Raw genomic sequence first — 26,541 nt, forward strand, 5'->3', positions numbered from 1 at the left:
TCATCAATAGTTACTTGTCTGTCTAAGAAAACCATGTCACGTGCACGCTCAATGTTTTCCTCATTTGTGGCGGTAAACGGTCATCCAGCACCTTCATTGTGCGTAACACTTGTCGACCTTTTTTAATTTTTCAATCCATTCGTAGACACTCCATTGCGGCAACACACTGTTCCCGTACTGTACCGAAAGTCTTCAATGAATTTCGGCCCCTGATACACCTTCTGACCACAAAAAACAGATCACTGAACGTTGCTCTTCTTTGGTGCAAACAGAAAGCGGAGCAGCCATGATTAATGGCAGGGCAGCGATAATGGAACTAACCTAGCAGCATCAAACCTGCACAGACATAACAACAATTAAACCACGCATGCATCATCTATGCCACATAACAGTATTACCAACTTAAACAAAAATATAACTAAATTGCAGATAATAATTGATTTACCTACGTAGAATACCATGTCGCCAGACCGTATCAAATGCCTTTCTGATATCAAAGAAGATAGCGACAATGCGCTGGCGTAGTGGGAAAGTGTTTGAATGGCTGTTTTCAATGACACTAAATGGTCAATGGATAATCATCCTTGTCAGAAACCACACTGTTCTGAAGATAAAAGGATATGTTTCTCTAAGTATTATGTGAGCCTGTGGTTCACCATTTTCTGCATTACTTTGCATAAGTTGCTTGTCAAGGAGATAGGGCGGTAGCTTGGAGGCTTGCTTTGTCTTTACCAGGTTTAAGTACTGGTACAACAACAACTTCTGACCAGACCGAAGGGAAAACTTGTGAGGAGAATAAACTATTATAAATACAAAATAGGTGTTCTAACGCCAAATTAGGAAGGTGTGAAAGCATACAGAAACAAATGTTGTCAGGTCCAGGGGAAGTGTCACGTGAGTTTTTTAAGTGCGTGTGACAACTTGTTGAATGAAAATGGAGCATTTAATTCACCAACCGAATCACCAATGTTTAACGATAGTACTTCCATCTGTAATTTGTACCTCTGAAATTCATTACTGTATGATGAGGTGCAGACACCGAATGAAAACAATCTTCCAAGGTATTTGCCACTGCAGAAGATGATGTAAGGACTTCTTCATGAATGAATCCAAGAATGGGTTGTTTTAGTGATCCACAGATTGCACGAATCTTTTTCCACACACCAGACATTGGTTTGCTTGGCATTTCTCCCAACACCACCCCATTCAGTCGCTCTAAAGCATACGACCACATGTCTCTGCCTCAAACAGTTTAGCAACCAGTATCCTAACACAGCAGACATGGGAGCAGTGCGTGAAATGGTGTCCACGAATTTCCTCCATGACTTCTTCCTAGCATCCACGAATATTCAATGACATACTGCTCTAGCCTTACAGTATAAATCTAAATGTTAATTTGTAGGCCTGTGGTTAAATTTGCGCAGTGCCTGTCATTGATTGCTAATAGCGTTTTGGCAATCAGCATTCCACCAAGGAACAGAAATATGTCCTGGGTTTCCCAATGTCTGTGGGATATACCTATTAAAATTCTCAAGTATCAAAAGGCATAAAAGAAGTAAATTTGTCAATGGCATCTGTACCATCGTCATACTGTGATAGGAAGACTTTATGGTAACTGTTCCAATTTGCCTTTTCAACAATCCATCTCCATGGTCTTTTATTCACCTTGCAGTCAACAACAATGACTGTAATAATTGGCCTTTGGTCACTGCCATGAAGGTCGTCACAAGCACACCAATTAAGACGAAGGAGTAAATTCGGTGAGCATAAGGAGAGGTCAATGTTTGACAGTGTACCAGATGATGATGACATGAATGTATATGACCCATCACTCACAAGACAAAGGTCCAAGTCTTGTCTCAGTCTGTTTACCATATTTCTCCAAGAGGAGCAGAAAGATGAGGCCCAGGAAATTGGTGGGCATTGAAGTCTCCTATTATTAATGATGAAAATGGGATTTGCGTGAGATTTGACATTTCAAGTGCATTGAACTCAGGGTTCGGTGAGATACAAATTACAGATATACAATTTAAAGCAGACCGAGATTGTTACAGGAACAGCAGGAATGAGGGTAGCTAGTTGTAGCCTACACCTCATTCTGTATGAAAATAGCAACACCACCACTCTCTCTACTATCTACAGTACAGTTGTATCCCTCAGAGGTAAAGCCTCTGAGTGTTACTGCATCTTGTTATAATAGATGTGTTTCTTGGAAGCACATTATTAATGGTTTGTGTGCGCGCATCAACACTAATATCTTCAATGTGGGACCGAAGACCTCTAACATTCCACTGAATAATGCTCATAAATAAACTTAGTTGGATACAGAAATACAGATAAATATAAGAAAATATTAGTTGTAGGTGATCCGGTTTTTCTTTTTAAAATTTTTTGTTTTAAGAAATCCAAACCCTGGGACTGGGCAGTTCCTCTACCATATCCTCCAATACACCTGTTGTTGAAAGGGAAGATTTTGAAAATGGGAGGTTGCAGACAACATCCCACAGGAGGTGGTTGTGCGAGCTCCTTTAACAGGGAGCTTATTTGGTGGCTTACCATCAACTGTATTTATCCCCGTCTGCAAAGATAAAACTTTAGGGACAGGAACTTTCAGGGGGATCCCACTTGTGTTAGTTTCACTAGCTGACTTCTTATTCGTTTTCATTAACTCAGAAATAGTTGCAGTAAGTGAAGCAACCTGATCAGATAACACCTGAACAAGCTTCTTCAGTTCACTGCAGGAATGTTGTCTGCATTATCAAGAGCTTTACTTGATGTCACGACAGCAAAAGACGTCTAGTTCAACCTGGTTTCAAGACCCAAGCTTTTTATAAGTTTTTTATATTCTCTTCGAACAGCTGGGAAAGAAAGCTTTTGCTCACTACAGATTTTTAGGATTGCTTTCTCTTCTTTAAAACTTGGGCAATCTCGAGATCGAGCTGAATGCGTTCCCATTTCTCTTCCTCCTAACAGTCGGTGTTACCTTTTATACATCTAGCGCATATTGCAGTGTTCGGGCAAGAAGTTGTGGTATGACCATACCTTTGACATTGAAAACACCACCAAAGGTTAGGGATGAATGCTCATAGTACTCTAGCCAATAGCTACCCTACTTTAATTTTCTCCAGTAATGTGGGAAGGTTGAAGGTTAAAATAAGAGAGGGAGTAGGTTTAGTAGGGGACGAAGCTCTTTGGCAATTTAGTTAACATCATCTCAAGAAGATCCTGGCCAAAGGTTACTCCTCGGCTAGTATTCAAGGTTTTATGACATACCACACTTACACCACCCATACTCATTAAGACGTAAGAGCGATCAACTTTGCTCATAATTGTCTCGATTAAAATTGTCCCGTCTCTCAGTTTACTTAAGTTCTTGGGGGAACTGCTTAAACCAGTTACTACCTTACTGATCACAAAGGTGAGATCTTATAAAGGGAACCACCTTCCTAATTATTCAGAACAACAACAAAACAAATATTTTTATATTTTATATCTGATACTTTACAATTCTCTTCTGCAGGACTTTTATCCTCGTCAGATAAAGCTGACCGAGGCCCTTTCACTAGACAAATATTGGTGGTTTTTTCAGATGGACCACCAACCATCAGATAATTAATTTGTGGACTTGAAATTTCAATCCCACGAGTACCAGCGATATAATGGAACACTTCAGCAGAGCGCATGTATACTGGAGCTAGAGCTAAATACAACTGGGTTCGCCCAGGTACCCAGAGGACATCGTTCAAGACTCACTACATAGCACTCACTCATCAGCACGATAGTTTCCACCTTGGGTTACAATTGCGTTTTGTAAGGTGTCAGTTCACCAAGTGTAAGTGAAAGAGCAAATAGTGTAGAATGTTGTTGTGTAGTTCTGTAAGGGTAAATGATGTAATTTATGTAGTGTTCTTGGTGTAGTGTATGTGTATAGTGTAAAGTGTTCTGCAGATCTGGGTGTAGTGGGAAGAAAAGCTGCAGAGGCTAGGACCGTGGGGATGCCAACACCCAAAGTCTTAAAGCGTAAGACTCCCAGTTGCAGGAGAAATAAAAGATGCAGTGGTATTACTGCCCTTTGAGTTAATAGGAAAGCAACCACTGAGAATATATCCGAGTTTGGTTTCTTGGAGAACAGGATATTTAAGGTTTTGAATAAATTTCCTAGGTAAAATAAAATTCAGATAAAACTGGGCTCCAATAAGGATGTCAATTTCATTTGTTATGTTAAATTCAGGATCTGCAATAAACAGAAGAGTTAATAGGAAAGCAACCACTGAGAATATATCCCCGTTTGGTTTCTTGGAGAACAGGATATTTAAGGTTTTGAATAAATTTCCTAGGTAAAATAAAATTCAAATAAAACTGGGCTCCAATAAGGATGTCAATTTCATTTGTTATGTTAAATTCAGGATCTGCAATAAACAGATTATGAGGTAAATGAAGATGTGAAACATCAAGGTGTATGTCAGTAGGCTATCTGTTATTTCTGTTAAAATAGTACATCCCAACTGGAATGAAAAGTTTACATATAAAGAATGCAATAAAATACTGTATTCAGAATGAGAAAGTGTATTATTTATTCCTGAAAGTCCTAACCTTCATATGAATTTATAGGTAATTCACTTGATTGCCGGAGTCTAATAATACTCAAAATGTATGTATTATTGCCATGTACATCACTGGTAACGTATATTGCGGTAGATAAAATTATGGTTTTGTTTGACTGCAATTTAAATGACGAATGATTACTTTTTTCAGACTTATTGTCTTTTAATTTAGAATTAATATTATTTATATGAATAGGGGTATTATGTTTCTGAGAACAAATCTCACATACACTACTAGAATAAAATTCATCAACAGAATGACCCTTAATTAAACAATTAAAAAACAATTGTTACGTTCCAGAAATTCTTTCCATTCATCAACACAAAAATTAAAAAATTCCTTACAACAATGTAAATAATGATTAGAATTACAAATTAGACATTGTTTATAATTAAATTTTGAATAACTGCTAAAATTACTTTCCTTATACTGCTTGTTAGCATTTACGTTAAAACGTCTAGTATAAGATTTAGTTCCATCATCGTTGTCCCTTGGAGTTATTTCTTAAGGTGTTTTGATGGTCTGACCTACTCGCATTAATATTTTCAAGCATCTGTGTTCTAGATTCAAGGAATTCTATGAAATCTTTAAAAGTTTGAAACCTTTGATTTGAAAGTTTCTCCTTCCATAATCTGGAGGTATTGTAATCTAACTTTGATGTTAACAATTGAATAACAATAAATTTATATGTGCCGATTGGAATACGCATTGCCTGAAGCACATTCAGATATTAAGATACCTCGATAATAAATTTGGATAAATTATCCAAAGATTCTCCCTTTATTTTATAGAATTTATTACAATCTGCATTATAAGATGTAATTAAATATTTATTATCAAAACACCTTTTTAATAGATCTAGTGCAATTACACAATTTTCATTCATGATTGGTAGATTTTTAATAATAGCTAAGGCTTTGTCCTTCAAGGAAAAATTTAGATGTGCAATTCTTGTAAATTACTTAAATCATTTCTATTATGTACTAAATTACTAAATAAATTATAATAATGCTGTCACTCAAGAACATTACCTCTGAAAAATGGTAAATTAATCAGTTGAAGTTGTGTTTGCTTACTTGCTGTAACTACATTGACTTCTTGATCAATTGCAGTTTGCTTGAGATTATTATCTATCAAACGTTGCAACTTACATTCAAAACTGCATAAATCATTTTATTTGTTTATGATCTAAACAAATATCCTCATCATCTTCCATATCAAGTTGTGTTTGAATGCCATTATATTTGCCTTGTAACTCAAGAAGGTTTCTTAGTTTAATTCATAAAACATGACTATGAACTTGAAAGACATTATATTTTTCAATGAATGTACAGATTCTTGTTACAGAGGATTTAACTGATTCTCCCTGTCTTATTAATTGTTCTTTGTTCATTATAAAATCAGTATCTTAATTAACAATGTTAAATATAAAATATGAATTAAAGAAGAAATAATTAAATGAGATTACTTAATGCTAATTAAGAAATAAGTTATAGGCTGATTTCCATTTGAATAGTTGGCAACTTGAAAAAATCCTTTTTTCATTTACCATAAATTAACATTGAAGATTTATAAAATATAACCTGGATTGTCTTTGAACTGAAGAATGCCACAATAAAAATAAACCTCACACTATTCCTGGTTGGGGAACCAAAAAAAAAGTTCAAATAACTATGCCTTAATGCACCTTTCATTATTCTGAACTTACAGCACTGGATCATTTATACTTTTAAATAAATTGATTGCTAGTCTTGTTGAAAATATGTTTATTTTGTGAATAATTTAACATATATTTATGTTGATTATAATATATTTACAGAGGATATACCCTTTAAATTTTTATATCAGATTATATTATGTTTAAATAGTATACATGTAATTCATTTTGTGTTTATTATTAGAATATACATATATATATATATATCTCAATATTATTATAATAAATATATAATAATAATTATACATGTATATAAATATATATATATATATATATATATATAGAAACATAATACATATATTGAAGAGTTCTTACAGGTTTCAATGTATAAATTAAACTAACAATACAATAAGAAAAAACTAATTTATAATAAAAATCAGCCGTTGAGCTCGTCAACTGAAATAAAAAATTGATATGCATTTATGAAATAAGAAGAAGAGACAGACAGTTTACCATCAAGTAAAGAGGAAACAAAACATGGCACTGAACAGTGGTGGAGAAGCAGCTGTCAGAAGAAAAAGCAGTTTACCATAATGTTAGGCAAACCAAAAGACCATATATTTGCATTAAGAACCCCAACTGACAAGACTATTAACTAACTATAAAGAAAATTTGGAAATCACTACAGAATCATGATGTAAGCAAGAACCTGGTGAGAATTATTACAAGTATACATGAAATTGTGAGATTGCGAAGGATATGTCAGAATAAATGGAAAAGTGAGTGATGGGTTTAGAATGAACCAAGGAATAAAACAAGGAGATAGCCTGAGTCTACCTTTATTTATAATATTTATGATTAATGTGAATGAATAGTGCAACAGAAAACAAATAGGATAAATATTAGGTACTGGAACGTAAGATCAGTGGTGATATAAATATTGGTATATAGTGATGCATCATCTTGAGTGCCCATGAAGATTTACAGGTGTCTGTTACAGAGCGGGCAAGCTTCCTTGAAGACAGAGGAAAATAGATTAATGTAGCAAAGAATAAAATTATGAAAGCAAAATTTTCAGAGCCATGAGTATTAGAATTATCATTTGGAAAGGAGGAAAACTGGAAGAGGTAAGTGGTTATAAGTATATGGGAGTTTACATCATTAATGATGACTTGGTAGATAGGGAGATTAAATTGAGTGGAAGATTCTTTGCAGTGTGCACGTATTGTTTCTTTGCTCTGCATTACAGCTGGTTTTGGTTGGTTTTTTGGTGTATTTTTTTGGAACTGTTGGTGGATTGATTGTAAATGTGTTTGCAAATTTTTAAGATTTTTGGTTCGTGGATTCATATTTTATTGAAATTTTGTGTGAAGTTTGGTTTTTACGATACAGAAGATACGTATAATAGTACATCATAACCCACTGGGCTGGTCTAGTGGTAAACGTGTCTTCGTAAATTACCTGATTTCAAAGTCGAGAGTTCTAAGATTCAAATCCTAGTAAAGGCAGTTACTTTTATACAGATTTGAATAATAGATCGTGGATACCGGTGTTCTTTGGTGGTTGGGTTTCAATTAACCACACATCTCATAAATAGTCGACCTGAGACTGTACAAGACTACACTTCATTTACACTCATACATATCATCCTCATTCATCCTCTTAAGTAATAACTTATGTGGTTCTGGAGGCTAAACAGAAAAAGAAAGTACATCATAACCTATAAATATTGGCAAAATTTTTATGAGTCGATTGTTCTGTCTAGATACAATAGTGACGTCAGCGGCTTGGATCAAAACAAGGACTTATAAACTTTTCTGTGATTTCTATAAGTAGTGAAATTTTTTCTAAGCGCTACTCACTGAATATAAAGGGAATCTTCCCTCCCATATAACTCTTCTATCCTTCATCCCCCAGCCAAATCCTTCCGCTTCTTTTTGAATCTCGACCATCCCAACATTTACCATCCATCACCCCCACCCCCCAACAAATCTGACCTCAGATTTGGGAGGATACATTTTAGCCTTCAAGCCTGGCATTAGAGCATGGACTGTGATTTCAGCCACAGTCGAGGCAAGGCTGATTGGTAGCAGTGATGGTGAGGATCTGCCAATCACCAATATCTTCCACATGGCCTACATGGATTAAGATGATGGCGCTGACTTGGTGCAGGCCATGGTCGATGAAATTTGAAAAGATTAGGCTTAACAGTGGTTGTAATATAGGGCCACTATAGACAGAAGTTTATGGTCAGGACACAGCCACGTATATACAGAAATTATCGTAGTGTGAGGGGAAGAGGACTGGACGCAGGTACCATCAAATTGCACCTACAGGTCGACTTCCTCCTGCGTGAATTGGCAGCGAGCTGGCATCCCAGGCACATAAGATGGAGACAATAATGGTCAAGTTGGGGTTGTTGTATATGGGGCTGCTCAAGACGGTTAGGTCTAAGGTGAAGGTACCAGAGGCAACTGAAATTTTGTCCATCAAGAAGGCTGGAGACCAAATGGAAATCAGAGTGAAAGAAGAAAAGGAACCTCAGGAGCCTTTAGGCAGGCAATATCCTCGGTGATAAAGGAGAATAGCATTCATCCGAAAACCAAGACTACTTCCCTTTGTATTAGAGACCTGGAGAAAGACATACTGTCAGATGAGATTGTACGGGAAATCAAGTTAGAGGATCTGGTGGGTACAGGTGTGTTTGGTACGATCTGTGCTTTTTCTTGTGTTTATTGGTTCTGTGGTGTAATTTTTTGATTTGGATGTTACGCATTGGTTGGTGGAGTTTATCTGAAAGTGTTTTTAAAGAAGACTGATTTTTGGAAGATGGATTTACTTTTTATTAATTTTTTTTTTTACTTAAGCAACTGTATTGCTACTGGCAATAGGGCACAAAATTGTCTGACTGCCTGTTACATGTTAGTGGGCACATTTGTATTCAGTTGTTTACGAACCAGGGTGGTCGTTATCTGTATCGGTAAGCGATAACATTATGGAATAAATAATTAGTTTTATTTACTAGCAAGATACAGAGTGTTTGATTCTTACTCTGTATTTATATATGGGTGTTCAATAATTATCGTTATTGAAGTACAAACTCTATATAGTAGATAAAGCAGATTTTTTACATTGTTATGGAGGGAGAACCGAAGAAGGCAGATGTAATTCTTGAACCTGACTTCCAGATGGGACATGAAGGTCGTGCCTGCCAGCCTGTTACTGGCGCACAACCTTTTGACATATTAGTAGGGACCACCAGTGGAAACTAGGAAAGGTGCGAAGAGGATCAAGACAAGACAATCCTCCACCGAGGAGGAGGATATCCCTCTCGATTTAAGGGAAGAGGTCAGACGGCTGGAGCAGCTGGCAAAGGAATTTAAAAAGACTATCGACAAGAACATCAAACGCAACATCAAAGCGATCGACGGGGATTTTGCAGTTGAAGCTGTAGGGGATTCGTTGTTGCGAGCAACATTTTTGATGGTATGTTGTGTTTAAATTTGCCTCGAATTCGAGACAGTCACAGAAATTGACTCTATAAAAGTAGAACTAGGCGCGAGGTCTTGCTTCCGTGAACTCGGTTAGCTAGTTCAGAGGGTTATTTTAATGTTCCAGTACATGGAACCATTAACAATGTGCTTCCAAGAAACGCATCTACTACAGCAAGATGCGATAACACTCAGAGGCTATGTCTGTGAGAGATACGACTGTCTTGTAGATAGCACTATTTTCATGCGGAATGGGGTGTCGGCTACAAGGCTACAACTGACTACCCTCCTTCCCGCTGTTGCTGTAAAAGTCTCAGTTCCATTTAAATTGTATATCTGCAATTTGTATCCCTCACCAAACTCTGAGTTCAATGCTCAAGAAATATCAAATCTCCTCACACAAATCCTGTCACCTTCATTAATAGTAAGAAACTTCAATGCCCACCATATTTCCTAGGGATCATCTTTCTGCTCCTCACGAGGAAATACGATAAACTGAGTGAGACAAGATTTGAACCTTTGTCTACTGAATGGTTGGTCATACACATTTATGTCCTCATTTTCCAGTACACTGTCAAACATTGACCTCTCTGTATGCTCATTGAGTTCACTCCCTTGTTTTAATTGGTCTGTTTGATGACTTTTATGGCAGTGATCACAAGCTAATTATTATAACCACTGGTGTTAACCGCGAGGTGGAAAAAAGGCCATGGAGATGGATTGTTGAAAAGGCGGATCGGAACGGTTATCATAAATCCTTCCCATCGCAGTATGACGACGGCGCAGACATCTTTGATCAACTTTTCTCTTTTACATCCACGTTACTTGAGAATAGTAATAGATATAATCCACAAACATCGGGTAAACATAGACGACCTTCTGTTCCTTGGTGGAATAATGATTGGCCACTCTATCTCTTTAACAAGCGTTTTATGTAAAATGATGGAAAAAATGGTAAACCGCAAGCTCACGTGGTACCTAGAAAGCCATGGTCTTCTATATCCAGAACATTGCGGTTTCCGCCAAGGACGTTCTTCCATGGACCATTTAGTGTCACAGGAAATAGTCATCCAAAACGCTTTTATATTTTGCCAGCACCACGTCGCTGTTTTCTTTGATATCAAGAAGGCTTACAACACGGCCTGGCAACGTGGTATTCTTAACACCCTTAAAGAATGGGGAGTGAAGGGCTGTATGCTTGCACTTATCAAGGGTTTCCTAAATGAATGATCTTTCCGTGTTCGTACTGGAGATTCCTTATCAGGTGGTGTCACTTTGGAGAATAGAGTCCCTCAAGGAAGTGCATTAAGTACCACCTTGTTCACTGTAGCCATCAACAGTATTACTGCATGTGTGCAACCACCTGTTTCATGTTCGTTGTTTGTTGATGATTTTGCCATCTATATCACATCCCGTTCAACAGCCACAACAGAAAGACTACTGCAGAACACAATATCTCGTCTTGAAGCTTGGTCTAAGTTACCGGCTTCACCTTTTCATCTGAAAAAACAAAATGTTTAGTCTTTTCTAGATTGCGGAACCCTTTTATACCACAAATATTTCTGAATGAAAAGGAAATTGCTATCTCTCATGGTATTAAGTTTTTAGATTAGTTTTTTGACAATCGTCTTACGTGGGGCAATCACATCAAACAATTAAAAATGAAATGTTCCAAACTGCTAGATATGCTGCGAGTTCTTAGCAACACCAACTGGGGAGCAGACAGGTCTTGTATGTTGCAATTTTACTATTCCTTAGTTCGTTCCCGCTTAGATTATGGTTGTATCTCCTACTCTTCAGCATGTAATACACCTAATAAAATGCTGAAGATGTTAGATGCTGTATACCATGCTATTCTCAGTCTTGCTAAGGTGCTTTTAGATCAAGTCCTGTCACTAGCATACTTGTGGAATGCGGCGAACAATCTCTTTGGGATAGAGGTGACCAACTTCTATCATTTTATTTTGGCCGTCTTAAAGGGCAACCGAATCACCCGACTTTTACTGCAGTTCTTGCAAATCCTAGTTTACAGAGATATGAAGACCATCCACGTGATACTGCGCCTATGGGTGTACATATAGGGCGGTTACTACAGCTTTTAAACATTGACATACCTTCTATTTTTCCAATGTATCACTGTTCATATCCTACATGGAGAATCAATCTTACAAATTTTATTTTTGATCTTACCACATACAAGAAACAAGCAACACCACCTATCGTTTTTCACCATATCTCCAAAATAAACCCAGACGCAATAGTATACATATGGCTCAAAACAGAATGATACCATTGGAAGCGCATTTATTCTTAATAGCAGAATCTACATGTTCGGTCTGCCTAATATTACAGGTATATTTACTGCTGAATTGTACGCTATTAATAAGGCATTGAATATCGTTAACCCAAAATACCGTCATATCCTTATTTGTAGCGACTTGTGTAGTGCACTCCAAGATTTTTACTCTAGACATCCATTGGTCACTGAAATCTATAATGCAATCGTTGAGTTGAATCATCGCAACACAGAAGTGACTTTCTGTTGGATTCCTAGCCATGTAGGAATTCCAGGTAACGAAAGTGCAGATTCCACTGCTAAAGAGGCTTGTAACCAACCTCCCTTCACCACTCGTATTGCTAGTTCGGACTTTATTAATTATGTAAAACAGTCTCTTCGAGCAAAGCGACAAGATGATTGGAAGGCCACCATTGATAAAAATAACTCCGGCACATTAAAGATTCTGTGTTGCTGTGGGACTCCTCATGGAAATATTCATCGTGAGGAAGTGGTCCTCTTTCGATTGCGATTAGGCCATACCAGTCACACACAAGTACCTAATGTCAGCGGACACACACCACTATGCACACGATGCAACTGCCGCATGACTGTGCACCACATTCTTGTGGATTGCATTCGTTATGTGGCTTTGTGTAGTAAATATAAATTGCCCAGAAATAACCGTCAATTTTTCGGCAATGATAACAAAATTTTTACACTGGATGTTTCTGTTTTTGTATCATGCTGGTCTTATATCTAAAATTTGATATTGTGGTGTATAATTTTTGTTTTTGATAAAGTGTTTAATATGGACTGATTTAATTTTAATTTTTATGTTTCTGTTTTATTTATTTTTTTTTTTTTTTTTTTATTCTGTTATCAGAGAAGAAGCCCTTAACACCCCTCTCGGGTATTCTGAAACTCTAGATTTTTGTAAATTTTATATTGTTTTTTGTTTTTATGTTTTCAAGATAAATTTTATCTTATTTTAAAATTGTGGCTGTGATATTAGTTATAAGTCCTTAATGACATTAGTTTTAAGTTTTTATTTCATTTTTTAACATGTTTGTTTTTATATTAGGTAAAGTTTTTTTTATGTTAGTTATACTTTTTAGCTGAGTTACAGTTTTTATTTTATTTGTTAGTCTTTCTGTTATCCGAGAAGTGGCCCTTTACACCCCTTCTCAGAGTTGGTAAAGTTTTACTTTTTGTTGAATTTTATACATGTTTATTTTTGTTTTACATTACCCTTATTTTAGTACTTTATGAAAACTGTTATTACGGGCGATGATAACACGAAAGCGTTTTTTGCCCCAAAAAAAAACAAGGTAACGTATCTGGCTTCGTCCAGCGAGTGCAAGTATGTAGTCAGTGTCTTTTTGGACATATCCAGAGCCTTCAATAACTTGTGGTGGCCCTCTGCCTTGTTTCAACTTCAGAAGCGTGGGTGCATGCTAAATGAGATAACTCTTTCTAGCTACTTCGACGACAGAACCATCAACAACCAACAGCTGAAGGGGTATAAGTAGAATAGCAGCCCAGGTGGCTAGGGACTGCCTGGACAGTTGATTGGCCAGAGGTAAGGGTGTTGGCATCAAGCCACGGTTAGTTAGGAATTGTTATGGTGATTAATAGCATACTTGCTGTCTGTGGGATGAAGACTGCACTACCGAGGGTTGGTTATCCACGCAGCCAAGAGGTGTAGCGCCGTTTTGATGACAACAGTTAATGAATAAGTATCACTATCGGCAGGATGGTGACTGCACTGCTGACGGCATGGTTCCCATGCAGCTGTGAGGTGTACCATCTTGACGATTGTAGTTTATGTGATAAAACAAATGTCACGCGGCACCCTGAGATGGACCAGAGCGGTAGTAGGAGGTCTGTCCTCCTCTCCCTGGTAGACCAGACCGGAGTCCATAGTTGTAATCAAACTAAGGGTTTAATTATCAAGTTGAGTTCACTAAGAAAACTAGGTATAAATTCTGTTGTTATGAATAACATTTTCTTGTGGTATGTTTACATTACTGAATTTGCCTCGAATATATGAGACATTTACTCACTAATAACTTACTTAAAATGTACAACTAGGCACAGGGTTCGTGCTTCTGAAAACTCGATTACCTAGTTCAGAGGGCAACGAAGTAGGGCAGTCAAGATATCCGAAAGAAGCCTACAGTGAAGGTGAAGGCTGAGTGAAAATTCACTGATGTAAATGTCTACTGAAGCATTTACATCGGTGGCATCCCTACGAGGTCTAGCTAATTACTGTGAGATGTAATCATATAGACATCCGTTAAAGCTCATCAGAACTAGGAATGGGGGAAAGTGGTGTGGCGACCAGAATTGTCACAAGGCGGGTGTCTTACCGTACGGGGGTTGGGATGCTGTCAGGGATTTACACAAGTGGTCAACATCTTTTCTACCCCACTGCAGAGAAACCAGACTACTGAGATGGCCACCCAGACTGTGGTCACCACTGGGTGTCCTGTCTTGGATGGTCTGGAAAATGGAGTTCCGACCAAGCTCATGGCTAAATCAGCTACATTAAGAAAAAATATCTGGTGAAGGCATATTGTAATACATACATAAGGCTCCCGGAGAAAGACTGCGCCATGAATACCATCGGAATAATAGATATCAGCGAGATTGCCAAGAGCAAAATACTAGAAGCTCTAGCAGTGAGGGACCTGCAGGTGGCGTGGTTATTGAATGCTTCGGGGATCCAGGCAAGTAATGCTTTGTCTGCTGCTATAGAGGCTAAACTTGTTGGCGAGGAGATGGGAGAGTAGGTTCCAATAAAGAATATTTTCCATATAACCTATGTGAATTCTGACGACGGTTGCAACCTAGTGCAGGCATCAGTTGGTGTATTCAGTAAAGTAGAAAGGATTAATGGCGGAAACACAGCGCCCATACAGGCAGAGATTTACGGCAAGAAGTGCGCAACCTTTGTACATAAAATATTAGAATCAGATGGAAGGATGACTGGACAGAACTATTATGTGACTGTACTGGGCAGCAAATCCACCTCTCCTTGACGGAGCAAGCAGCAAGATCAGCCTAATCATCAAACAGAGACACTCATATTGAAGACAACTTTGTATGCTGAACTTCTGAGAACCATCAGGATGGGTGTTACAGTCCCTGAAAAGGCTAAAATACTCTCCATTTGCAAATCAAGTGACAAAATGGAAATTAAAAGTTAAAGAGGATAAAAATAACGCCAGAACATTCAAACAGACAGTTAGGAATAAAAACTAACCATAAAGTGGTATGGGTGCGCACAAGAACCAAAATTGCTGCACCACGCATTCAGATCTCGAATGTGACATAAGAACACAAGACACAGATAAAAAACTCAAGGAGATTGCTGGTCTGGATATGTCTGAAAATGTGCGCTATACCATTAGAACTGGTTACGGTAACACTAAGATCGCCACATGCAGGCTACCTGCAACATTGGCTGCGTTGATCACACAGAAAGGCAGCTTGCGAATCAGCATGGTCTTGTATCGCTTCAATATTTCAGAGAAGCCCCTGAGATGCTTCAGGTGTTTTGAGGCAGACCATATGGCAAGAAGTTGGCGCGGAAACGACAGGACTGGAGCATGTTTTAACTGCGGAGTTGAGGGCCACAGTGAAGCGGATACAGGGCAGGGTCTAGGTATCTATCCTGTGGCATTGAAGGACACCGTACAGGATCTACTGCATGCCCTACAGGAGCTGGAAAGGAGACTTCTGCTGAGGACTGGGAGAGGACCGTTCAGATTAAAGCACGGAAATGAGGATAATTCAAGTTAACTTGAATCAAAAATATATATGACATCCATAAATTAAAATTCAAAATTCCTTTTGTCTAGACAGCAATTCGCTGCCACCCCTAGGTTGCTGAATGCCAGATATTAAAGCGCTTAGAGCCTTAATTGGCTGGTGGTCAGCCATATATATCTCTAGGTTAGCTTCCCACAGCAGTGCAGTAGGAGTCTTTTCCCATAGGTAAACTACTGATGTCGGTTGAACAAAGCAACCACATCAAGGAACTCCCACACAGTCCGACAATGCGGCTCTCACCATATTGACTCCCTTTTACCTCTTTCCCCTTTACCTCTAAGTTCCAGGGTGGTCCAGTCTCTTTCCCAAGAGCAGGGGAGTCAAACATCAGGTATTCATTTGACTGCACCTCCTCACAGACGCACAGTTCATCAGCTGCCAGGCAGAACCGAAACAGATATTGGTTGAAATTAACATGGTTAGTGAGCACTTGGGCACCCGTTGCCCTTAAAAACAAGCTTGAGGCATACCATTCCCCCAGATCCTGTATAAATTTATACAAGGATCTTCCCTTAGTTGTGGTGTGCCATTCTAGCTGCCACGAATTCATGGCAGCTAGGCTCTGCCTAGCCTAGAGCCTAGAGGCTCTGCAGCCTTTTCCACAGGCGGGAGATGGGCAACTGAACAAAATTTAGATCCAGTGCATTGTGATCACCATTCCACTCTGGTACTGGCCCGTCTTGAAACCGCATTCCAAATACCTCGGCCTCATGATCTCTTTGCAATTTCCACATGGTTGCCCGAACTTTTACTACTAAATTGATTGGAAGAGCCTTTCCCAATACGGTGGTAGCCTTGTAGGAGGTTTTTTTAAAAACACCACTGCATACAATTAAGGCTCCGCACTGGGCACTCCTTAAATTTTGAAGAAGTGCTCAATTCATATCCAACCTATGTACCCAAATGGGCACCACGGAAGAAGTCATGCTTTCAAAGACACCTCGGTACACCATGTACATTTGACAGTCCGACAAACCATAGTCTTTCCGAGCAATCCTCCTAAGTTTGTGAATCACTGAGACGGCGTCCATCACTACTTGCTTAAATTGGTTGTTAAACGGCAACTTCTCATCAAACAAAACACCTAGGCACTTATGAACTCAAACTCAGCGGATTACACAGCCTTTATACTTAATACAGGGGTTAGGACTGTATGATAATTTGTCTGCACCCTTGAGAAACATAAACTTAGTCTTGGGCACAGAAAACCTTAAATTTTGAATGTCCATCCAGCCCTCTGCGGTTGACAAAGCCGCTTGCGCTCGGTCTTCCAGCTGCATTCGTGAGTTACCACGAACTAACAGGAGACAATCATAGGCGAAAGCCTGGGCCGTGACCCCTTCTGGGAATGCCAATCCCAGAAATCCGTCAAATACCAGGTTCCACAGCAAGACCGAGAACGGAACCCTGAGGGCTACCCTGGTGATGGATTTTTCCACAACTAGATGCACACCTTTAATCAGAGCCGTGCGGTTAGACAAGTATTCACAAACTAGAGCCTGTAGGGCTATGGGAACATTGCAATGTTCCAACTCAGAGGACAGAACTCCAACACAAGGAAGGTGGAAATGCTGCCTCTATGTCAATAAAGATTGCCAAAACATATTTACAGTCGGTGCTTTCCACCTCAGCAAGAGCATTTAAGATACAATCCTTGGTGCCAACCCCTTTCATGAAGCCATACTGGCCTCCATTTAGAAAACAGTTCATATCATTGTTTTCCCAGAGCTGTTCCACAATCAGCCTTTCCAGTAACTTACCGATAACTGGCAAGAGACTGATGGGTCGATAACTACTGACCTCTCTAAGATCCTTCCCTGATTTTAAGAGCACCTTCACCAAAGTCACCTTCCAGTAAGCCGGAAAACAACCCCCAGCTTAGGCACCCTGAGAACAGCCTGCCAAGTGGCTCTCTCATGAGAGGCAGTAGATGATAGAAAATATCCATGTCAGGTTGGTCAATCCCCAGTGGCTTTCTCAGTGCCTTTCGAGAAACCATTCGGTCTATATATACTAGATCCACAGCCTGCACGCCAGGGAATGGTGTCTCACCTGCCCTGACGCCGACTTCTGCTTCACCCTACGGACTCCGGGCTCGCCAACAATGAACGCACATGGTAGACTAGTTATGGATGTAGTCGCAGCACTTGATATGGTCTGCCTTAATGAAGGAGATACCTACAGAACAGGCACGTCAGGGTCCATTGTGAACTTAATGTTTGCCACGCCAGAGGTGGCTGTAAAGATTACAGACTGGTGGGTCTCCTAGTACATGGGCAGTGATCACCAACCGGTTCTGATGACAATCTCAAATAACGGCCAGGACAGAGGTGTTTCACCCGCATTCATGGGCTGGAGTGTTAAGGATTTTGACCCGAGTACTTTCGCTGAGGTCCTTGACTTTCATGGTATACATGATGTAAACACGGTGGAGGAAAAGGCTCATCGCCTTGCAGGTTGTTTAGAAGAGGCCGACAAGAGGTTACCACAAAAATATAGCAGATCAAGCCACCCCCAACTTATTGGTGGACTCTGGACATTGCCAGAAAACATACGGAATACCATAAAGCTAGGAGGAGGATGACTCGGATGACTACCTGCACTCTCTGAGAGCTATATACATGACACACTATAGGGAGTGCAGGAAGGAGCTTGTTGGACTCATTTGTGAGTCAAAATTAAAGGCCTGCAAGCAACTCATTTCAGATATGGAAGATGATTCGTAGAGGAGGCCATATAGGATCTTAATTTGGAGGACCTTAAGACCTAGGGTACCTGTAACCCTAGACCCCGATGAAGTGCAGTGTATCATAGAGGGGCTACTCCCCCATGGAGAAGAGTTAGCAGTGGATGACAGGGAAGAGATGGAACCTCCACCTCCCTTCACCAATGTGGAGTTCATGGCGGCAACATTGAGAATTCCAATGGATAAGGCGCCAGGATCGAATTGGCTTTCAAATCTTGTGGTAAAGGTGGTGGCTCAGGCTGAGCAGAATATCTACCAGGAAACATACAATACCTGCCTCACTGTAGGATTTTTTCCAGACAGGTGGAAGAAACAGCGGCTGGTGCTGGTGCCTAAGTTGGGGAGGGATCTGGCACTTCTCTCCTCATACCAGCCGCTGGCCATGATTGACTCGCTTCATTTGCGAAGCGAATGATACAACAGTGCATATTGAGAGCTGTAGAGTTCTTGTTGTGAGAGGACGCGTCTTTATCGCTCCGGGGTTTTGATTGTATTTTTCTATTGGTTTTGTAGCTTTTTTTCTATTGGACTGGACATTTGGCAAGTACAATAGTTTATTATTGGTCGTGTTTTATAGTTTTGAAGTTTTTGGATTACAAACAACCTTTTTTTTTATAGCAGTTTTTTTTGTTGTACAGCATTATCGCCAGTAGGCAATAAGGTTGAACTTGTTTGGTGTTAGCATGTCTGTGTTTAGTTGTGCGTATGTTGCACAGTGGACAATTAGGATTTTATTTCTAAGAACTGGAATTTGTTATCTACATTGATAATATTGAACACTGAATCAATAACATAGTGTAGTTAGAGAACACATTTTATGTTCAGGGATAAAGGGTTTCGTACATTAGAAAAGTATCAGATGAACATACATCACTGGCTCATATCCAACAATCAGTTAAACATCCCCAAGGAAAAGTTTTTGGGGTTGTTTCACATCTGAAAGCCTTTGTTCATTACTTCTAGTAGATGGTATGTTGAAAAGTAATGGATATATCAAGATTCTGAAAGAAAGGATTGTGACAACTTCAATACAAAGTCTGACAAGGCAACATAGTGTTTCAACAAGATTTGGTGCCATGTCATAATGCCAAAAAAAGTGAAAAAGTTTTTGAAAAATGAAACAGTAATAAAGTGCTCCTGTAGCCAGGTAACTCACCAGACTTAAACTCAGTCTTTGGGCAATAGTCAAAAAACGACTCTAAAAAATGAATTGTACCATAAAAATTTACTCATTCAACCATTAATATCAGTATGGTTTCACGATGATGAAATCAAAAAGTGTGTAGTATACCTGTTGAATCGATGCCAAATTGTGAATGTGAAGTAATTAGAATAAATGACAACATATTAATTACTAGATTTTCACAAATTTTACAGGCATGATTTTTTTCCCTAAATAAAGTTACTTTTTATTAAATAAGAACTGTGTTCAGATTAATTTATACGCTACTGTAGCCTTGAGAAGGGAACTTGGACAGCCTCCATTAATTGAATTGGAAGAAAGGAGATAAAGTAGTATGGATATAAGGTGGGTTTTTTTTTTGTCTTCAGTCATTTGACTGGTTTGATGCAGCTCTCCAAGATTCCCTATCTAGTGCTAGTCGTTTCATTTCAGTATACCCCCTACATCCTACATCCCTAACAATTTGTTTTATATATTCCAAACGTGGATAAGGTGGGTATGAATGAAGAACCCCTCTACCCAGATTATGAGGCAGAAACTGTAAATGGTGGAGGTTTGGGGAAACCACAACTGAAATAGAGAAAAATATGGGGAGAAACTTACTAACAGGCAAAAGTACGAAAATGTAACAGGAGGTTAAGAAGTTGGCTAGGAATCATATGAACAAAAAATTGATGGAAAACCTGACACTTAGCAGGCGCAAGGGGTGGGTAAAAAAGATTACATCTTAAACATGCAAGATCACAAATTGCAGCAATAATCTCAAAATCATTATAACTATCTTAAAAATAATATTTATCCACAACATCAATATGTATTAAAGTGGCTGAAGCTGAAAATAGTAACAAATCAAAAATTAATTGTCTGAATTTCTCTTAAATAACAGCTAATAGGTAACAGCTTTACAAATGCCCAAAAAATAATCAGCAACCTATGTAAGAACATTATATCCAATATTCCCACATACTGACATTCACTGTTCAAATAATTAGTTAAATCCACTAATTACAGCAAACTACTTACTTCTCTACACTTGAATTATTAACCACACCTTAAATTCATAAGAGTGTTCAACTTAAAAAAGGCATCATCACACAGTACTTTATATTAAATGCATATTTTTGTTAAAATGTATATATTGGTATGAGATAGGTAAATAACGTGGAAGATGTTAGTATGACTAGAGCTGAAGTGGAGAAGATTGTTTATTGTCTGCACATTTAAGTACTGCTAGTGTGTGTCGAGCACTGGCTTTTGAACAAGGTTGCACAATTGTGTTATTGTTTCTTAAAATGCAGTTAACTGTTGAAAAACCAGTATTTGTCATGGATACTTTTTTAGAGATGAAATCTCATGTTGTGTGTTGGCAAAAGTTCAGGGAGAAATTTGAGAACGAAGCACCAGTAGAAGGTGTTATTCAGAAATTAGTTAAAAAGTTTTTGTAACGGGTTTGGTTTCAGACTAGAAACGTGCCCAACACAGGTCAGTTTTAATGATACAGGTCATTAAAATGACAGTTACAAGATCTCCTCATAAATCTTTGCAGAGACTAAACCGGGAAAAGAACACTTCAATGAGAAGAATGCTGAAATGTCATCAGTATTGAATGCAGATTTTCCAGATACTAACTATTGCTGATTATGCTTCACTACTGTCAACAGTTCAATTATTCAAGGCAACAACAATGGCATTTTAGATAAAATGTTTTTCACCGATGAAGTGTAGTTTCACCTTGGTAGATATGTTAATAGTCAACCCACCGGATTGGTCTAGTGGTGAACACGTCTCCCAAATCAGCTGATTTGGAAGTCAAGAGTTTCAGCGTTCAAGTCCTAGTAAAGTCGGTTATTTTTAGACGGATTTGAATACTAGATCGTTGATACTGGTGTTCTTTGGTGGCTGGGTTCAATTAACCACACATCTCAGGAATGGTCGAACCGAGACTGTACATGACTACACCTCATTTACACTCATACCATCCTCATTCATTCTCTAAAAGGTAATTACCGGAGGTTAAACAGGAAAAAGAAAAAAGGTATGTTAATAGTCAGTACTGAAAACTCACACAATTTCTTTGAATTTCACATACACCTTTGAAAAATAGGCATATGGTGTGCGTTTCAAGGTGACAAACAATAGGACACAGTTTTTTGAAAAAACTCTGCATGCTGCCATCTACCAAGAAATTATCCAGCAGTTCATAGCCTTACAGGAAGAGGATAAGCGTGACTGCTGCTTGCAACAGGACAGCGCCACTTGCTATATAGCTCGCTAAACTATGGAGATGGTACAGGATTTTATCAGTGGAAGAATAATTTCTAAAGGACTGTGGCCGCCGGGATCCCCTGATCTGAATAGTCCACACTTTCTTCTGTGGGGTTACTTAAACAAAATTGTTTATAAGAGGAATCCACATAACCTGCAGGACTAAAGCAATTATTACCGATGCCATCCAGGAAATAGACAGGGTAGGTAGAAAGAGTAGCCATGAACGTGGTCAAATGTGTTGACAAGTGCATAGAAATAGATGGACATCATTTTCAACACCTATAAATTATTATGTAAGTGTTTGCAAATAAACTATTATTTGCAGACTAAACTAAGTGATGGGGCCTCTTTTTAGTTGAACACCCTGTACTTTACTTTTATTGATTTTCAAATAACTATTTTTTTTAACAAAAAAAGGAGTTAAATGCCCTTCAGATTTCTAAATCCTTTCAGTCAAAAGTGTTTCTGTGCTCAAAAACCTAAGGCAGAATTGCTGTAATGTGAATTAATTTCAACAGTGTATGTTAACTATAGTAAAATCAATAGTAGCATTATGATTTGAGAAAAAAACAATTTTTGTTAATTATAAAAAATGGAAAAATAAAAAAATGTTTCAGATAATAAAATAATTTCTAAATATATAGCAAAAAATGTCAATAACACAAAATGTAATAATTCATTCAAACCAGTTGCTGCATGATTGTATCAGTCACTAGTCATACTCATTGACAGGAAAAGTAGGTAAGTGTTGCCTTTTAAATACTAAAAATTTCTATTTTTTAAATGTACAATCTAATTTACTGGCAAATTTAAAATTTATATTTCTTTTAAGGTAATAAAATACTTTTCTCAAACATGATTTTCTTCACGTAGCAGTGCACTAGGTTTGATTATTACTCATGATAAACACATTTTTTCCTCATATAGACAAAAAGTAAAGCTATAAATAAATGTTTATCATTATGATTTGAAATAAAAATAAAAATCAGTATTTCAAGCTCTAAAAGTATAATTAAGTTTTTTATTGTCATGATTTAATGTTGAAAAAACCCAACAAAAGTAATAAAAATCTTACTGAAAACAAAAATTGTATCCAATACTATAATTACGACCAAAACACAATACATTAGTTTACATTCCTGTGCACATACCTTTTGTCTTTTATCTTCTAAAAATAATTGTACTATTAAATAAATTAACCAAATACTATTATGCTACCTAAGCAAAAATTACGTGAAGAGAAATAAGGATTTAAGAATTCTTAATATGTCAGTGTTATTAATCAAAGTTATATTTTAATTACATCAAATAATTCAATGAAATGTTCTCTTTAAACTTGCATCTAGCATTAAAAAAAAAATCATTAATGGAGATTACAAGAAATGGTAGAGTTGAGTTTATACTACATCTCTGATAAAAAGAACACTTATTTTTAAAAAATTACAATACCCACCAAACCAGAGAGCAGAGATATTTTTGTTTAAGGCAACACAACATGGTCACAAGAAAGGACCTTATGCTTCCATTGCCATTTTTAATAAAACTATCAACATTTAAAAGATCTTCTAAACAATTTATTTAAAATATAATTAAATGATTTTCTTTTAAACAAACAATATTACTATCAATGATTTTCTAAACAATATTAGTTAAGAAATATAAAAAACCTGAATTCTCTGCATCCCATTCAACATATATACAAATATGTATTAAAATAGTTTTTAATCATTCTTCTAATCAGTCTTCTAAATTGTTTTGTAATATTTTTTTGTGTTAGTATCTTCAAGCATTTACCCGGCATTATTTACTTGTGTTTATATTTTAAATAATTATTGTGGACTAAATATATATATTTTTATATGCAATGGTATTTTCTATGATGCTGTTCTGATCGAAGGTTTTACCAAGGTTTCCCTTGATGCATCCAAATTTTAGGGCAGTTCCTTTTTTTATTTGTGGAATACCCATTCCTGAAGTAATCTATATAATGTATTATTATGTAATGATCAAAGTAAAAGATTTATTTATTCATGCATCTAGTACACCATTTTTTATTAAATTTGTTTTTTAATTTCAGTTAAGATTTTTTTTCACTACAATATCTTTTTAAAAACATAACATACTTTTTCAATATTTTTAGATGAAAACTACAAAAGGGTTTTTTAAATCTTTGTCATTTTATATAAATTTCATCTAAATTTATAGAATTATTTTTTTTTAACATGTTGTAAGCCGAGTGATATACTCTGTTATACAAACCGTCAAATCAGGGCTGTAGAAGGATGTGACTATTATAACTGAATTAAAAAATGAGAGCACTGAAAGAAATAATGTACACAAACTGAAATGTAAAGCCCTTTTTAAAATCACACATACAGACACCTTATTATTAAAAAATAACCCCCTGACAACTGGATTGAAATCAGAAAATAGGCATCTCTACATTATCAACATCTAGAATACCACGGGAGTACCGTCTTGAAAATAACAGAATTTAAAATAAGGAGAAACATGAAAATTAGTAGCTGATATTATTGGTCAAAGCAACTGAAAAAAAATAAATACAGTTCAATAACATTTTATCATCATGGATTACCTGCAAAAAAGTACATGCATTTTCCTTCTCAAAAAAAAAAAAGAAAAAAGAGATGTAAAGAGAAAGATCTATAAAGACTTACATTTTTGTCGTTCAGTTAAGGGTCCTCTAGTAGCAGCTGAAATACCACATGCCATCTCTTTAAAATCTATATGATTGTCTCTATTCTCATCGAATGCATTAAATACACCACCACAAACAGACAATGGTACTGGAGGACTGATCAAAGGCCTTAAAGTTTCTTCATCTAATTTACCAGTAACAGAATGAGCCTTCAAAGTAAAATATCTTTTTTCTAGTTGTACTATATCAACTTCCTCTACTGTAATTAAAAAGAAACATACCTGCTACATTAAGAGATCATAATGCTACATTTAAATTACCAACATAAGCCAAATATTGTTTAAAGTTTTTTTTTTAAATTCTAAGTAAAATTAGAACAAATATTATGAGAAAAATCTTTAAATTTAGAACTTTCATTTCTTTTACACAAATGCAGAGGTAATATGATACAGGATTATTTAATCGCATGCTTAAAGAATGAGAAAGATACAAAGCGTTCCATGAAACACAAAAAGAACAGTTTTATAAATATTTTTAAGGAATGAAAAACAACTGGAAAATTTTCACAATTTAATTTCAGTAAATATAAACAAGAACAGTAACTACTGAAAGCCAGTAATAGATTCTAAGAGCTTTTATGGTTAATTATCACAAAAATAAAAAATTATTAAAAACAGATATGAAAAAGAAAAGAACTCCGTTTCAGTCAAGAAATCAAAAAAATTATCTACACTTTTCATTCTAAAATTTATTTACACAATGGTAGGAGTTCAACATGTACATCATTTTTTTACATAGTCATTTCCCTTGTCAATGCACTTGGTCTAGCAGTCCACAAGCTTGCGTATTCCTTTCAAGGTTTTCAGTTGGTTTAAAGCCACTTTTACACCACTTCCTGCATGTCTAAGTCTATGAAAAATCAACGACCTTGCAAAGCATTCTTAAGTGGTCCAAACAGATGGAGCAAGATCTGGGCTACAGGGAGGATGTTCCGGTACCCAAAAATTCAACTTGTAGATGGTTTGAACGGTATAGACGACTGTGTGCAAGTGGCCATTTTCATGCAACAACAATTTCTTCAACAATAGACCTCAGCATTTGTTGCAAATTGCTGGCTTCAGCTTGTTTTCCAACATGTCATTGTAATTCGCACTGTTGATCATCATCCAATTTTCCACAGTCTTCTAGTACAGGCCCTTTTGCATCCCAAAAATGTTTAGCATAACCTTCTCTGCCAATGGCTATCTCGAATTTTTTCTTTGTCAGAGATCCCAGGTGTTTCCATTCCATACTCTGCCATTTCAATTCTAGCTCATAGTGATGAATCTATGTTTCATCACCAAAGATTATCCTGCTTAAAAATGTGTCGCCCTCCTTGTTGAAGCAATTGAGTAAGCATTGGCAAATGTCAAAACATCTGAGCTTGTGTTCTGCAGTAACCTGTTGTGGTGCCTGTCATGCAGACTTTATGGAAGCTGAACTCATCATGGATGATTTGACGAGCAGAACGTGACTGATGTTCAAAAAAGATGCTACCTCATCAATGGTAACTCACCTCTTCGCTAGAAGCCCCTCTCGCCTCTCGACCTTGCTGAATTTTGTCATCCATCCATGGTGGAAGTTGATGGAAGTCCTGCTTCCTGTTTGTGCATCACACTCATTCGGACACTTTTAAACTTCTCAAGCCACAAAAAACACTTTTCAGGATAAAGCACTATCCTCATATTGTGATAAAAGTCAACAGTGAATTTCAGCCCCTTTCACAGCCTCTAAGCAGAGAAATCAGATCGCTTCTTGTTGTTCATCCTTGGTGCAAACTG

General features: G+C 37.3%; 1 protein-coding gene across 4 annotated transcripts in view; it reads right to left on the minus strand.

The window, feature by feature from the left end:
* The window catches only part of Usp32 (Ubiquitin specific protease 32), a 138,205-nt gene that overhangs the window by 97,438 nt on the left and 14,226 nt on the right, over positions 1 to 26,541 (minus strand). For all 4 annotated transcript variants that reach the window (XR_012756017.1, XM_075362252.1, XM_075362251.1 and 1 more), the window contains exon 6: positions 24,741 to 24,980. Coding sequence is in view for 3 of the 4 variants with exons in the window: in XM_075362252.1 (XP_075218367.1) it covers positions 24,741 to 24,980 (240 nt within the window). In the remaining variant the exon portion in view is untranslated. The remainder of the gene's footprint in view (positions 1 to 24,740; positions 24,981 to 26,541) is intronic.

Source organism: Lycorma delicatula, chromosome 4, assembly GCF_047948215.1.
Source record: "Lycorma delicatula isolate Av1 chromosome 4, ASM4794821v1, whole genome shotgun sequence".
Lineage (NCBI taxonomy): Eukaryota > Metazoa > Arthropoda > Insecta > Hemiptera > Fulgoridae > Lycorma > Lycorma delicatula.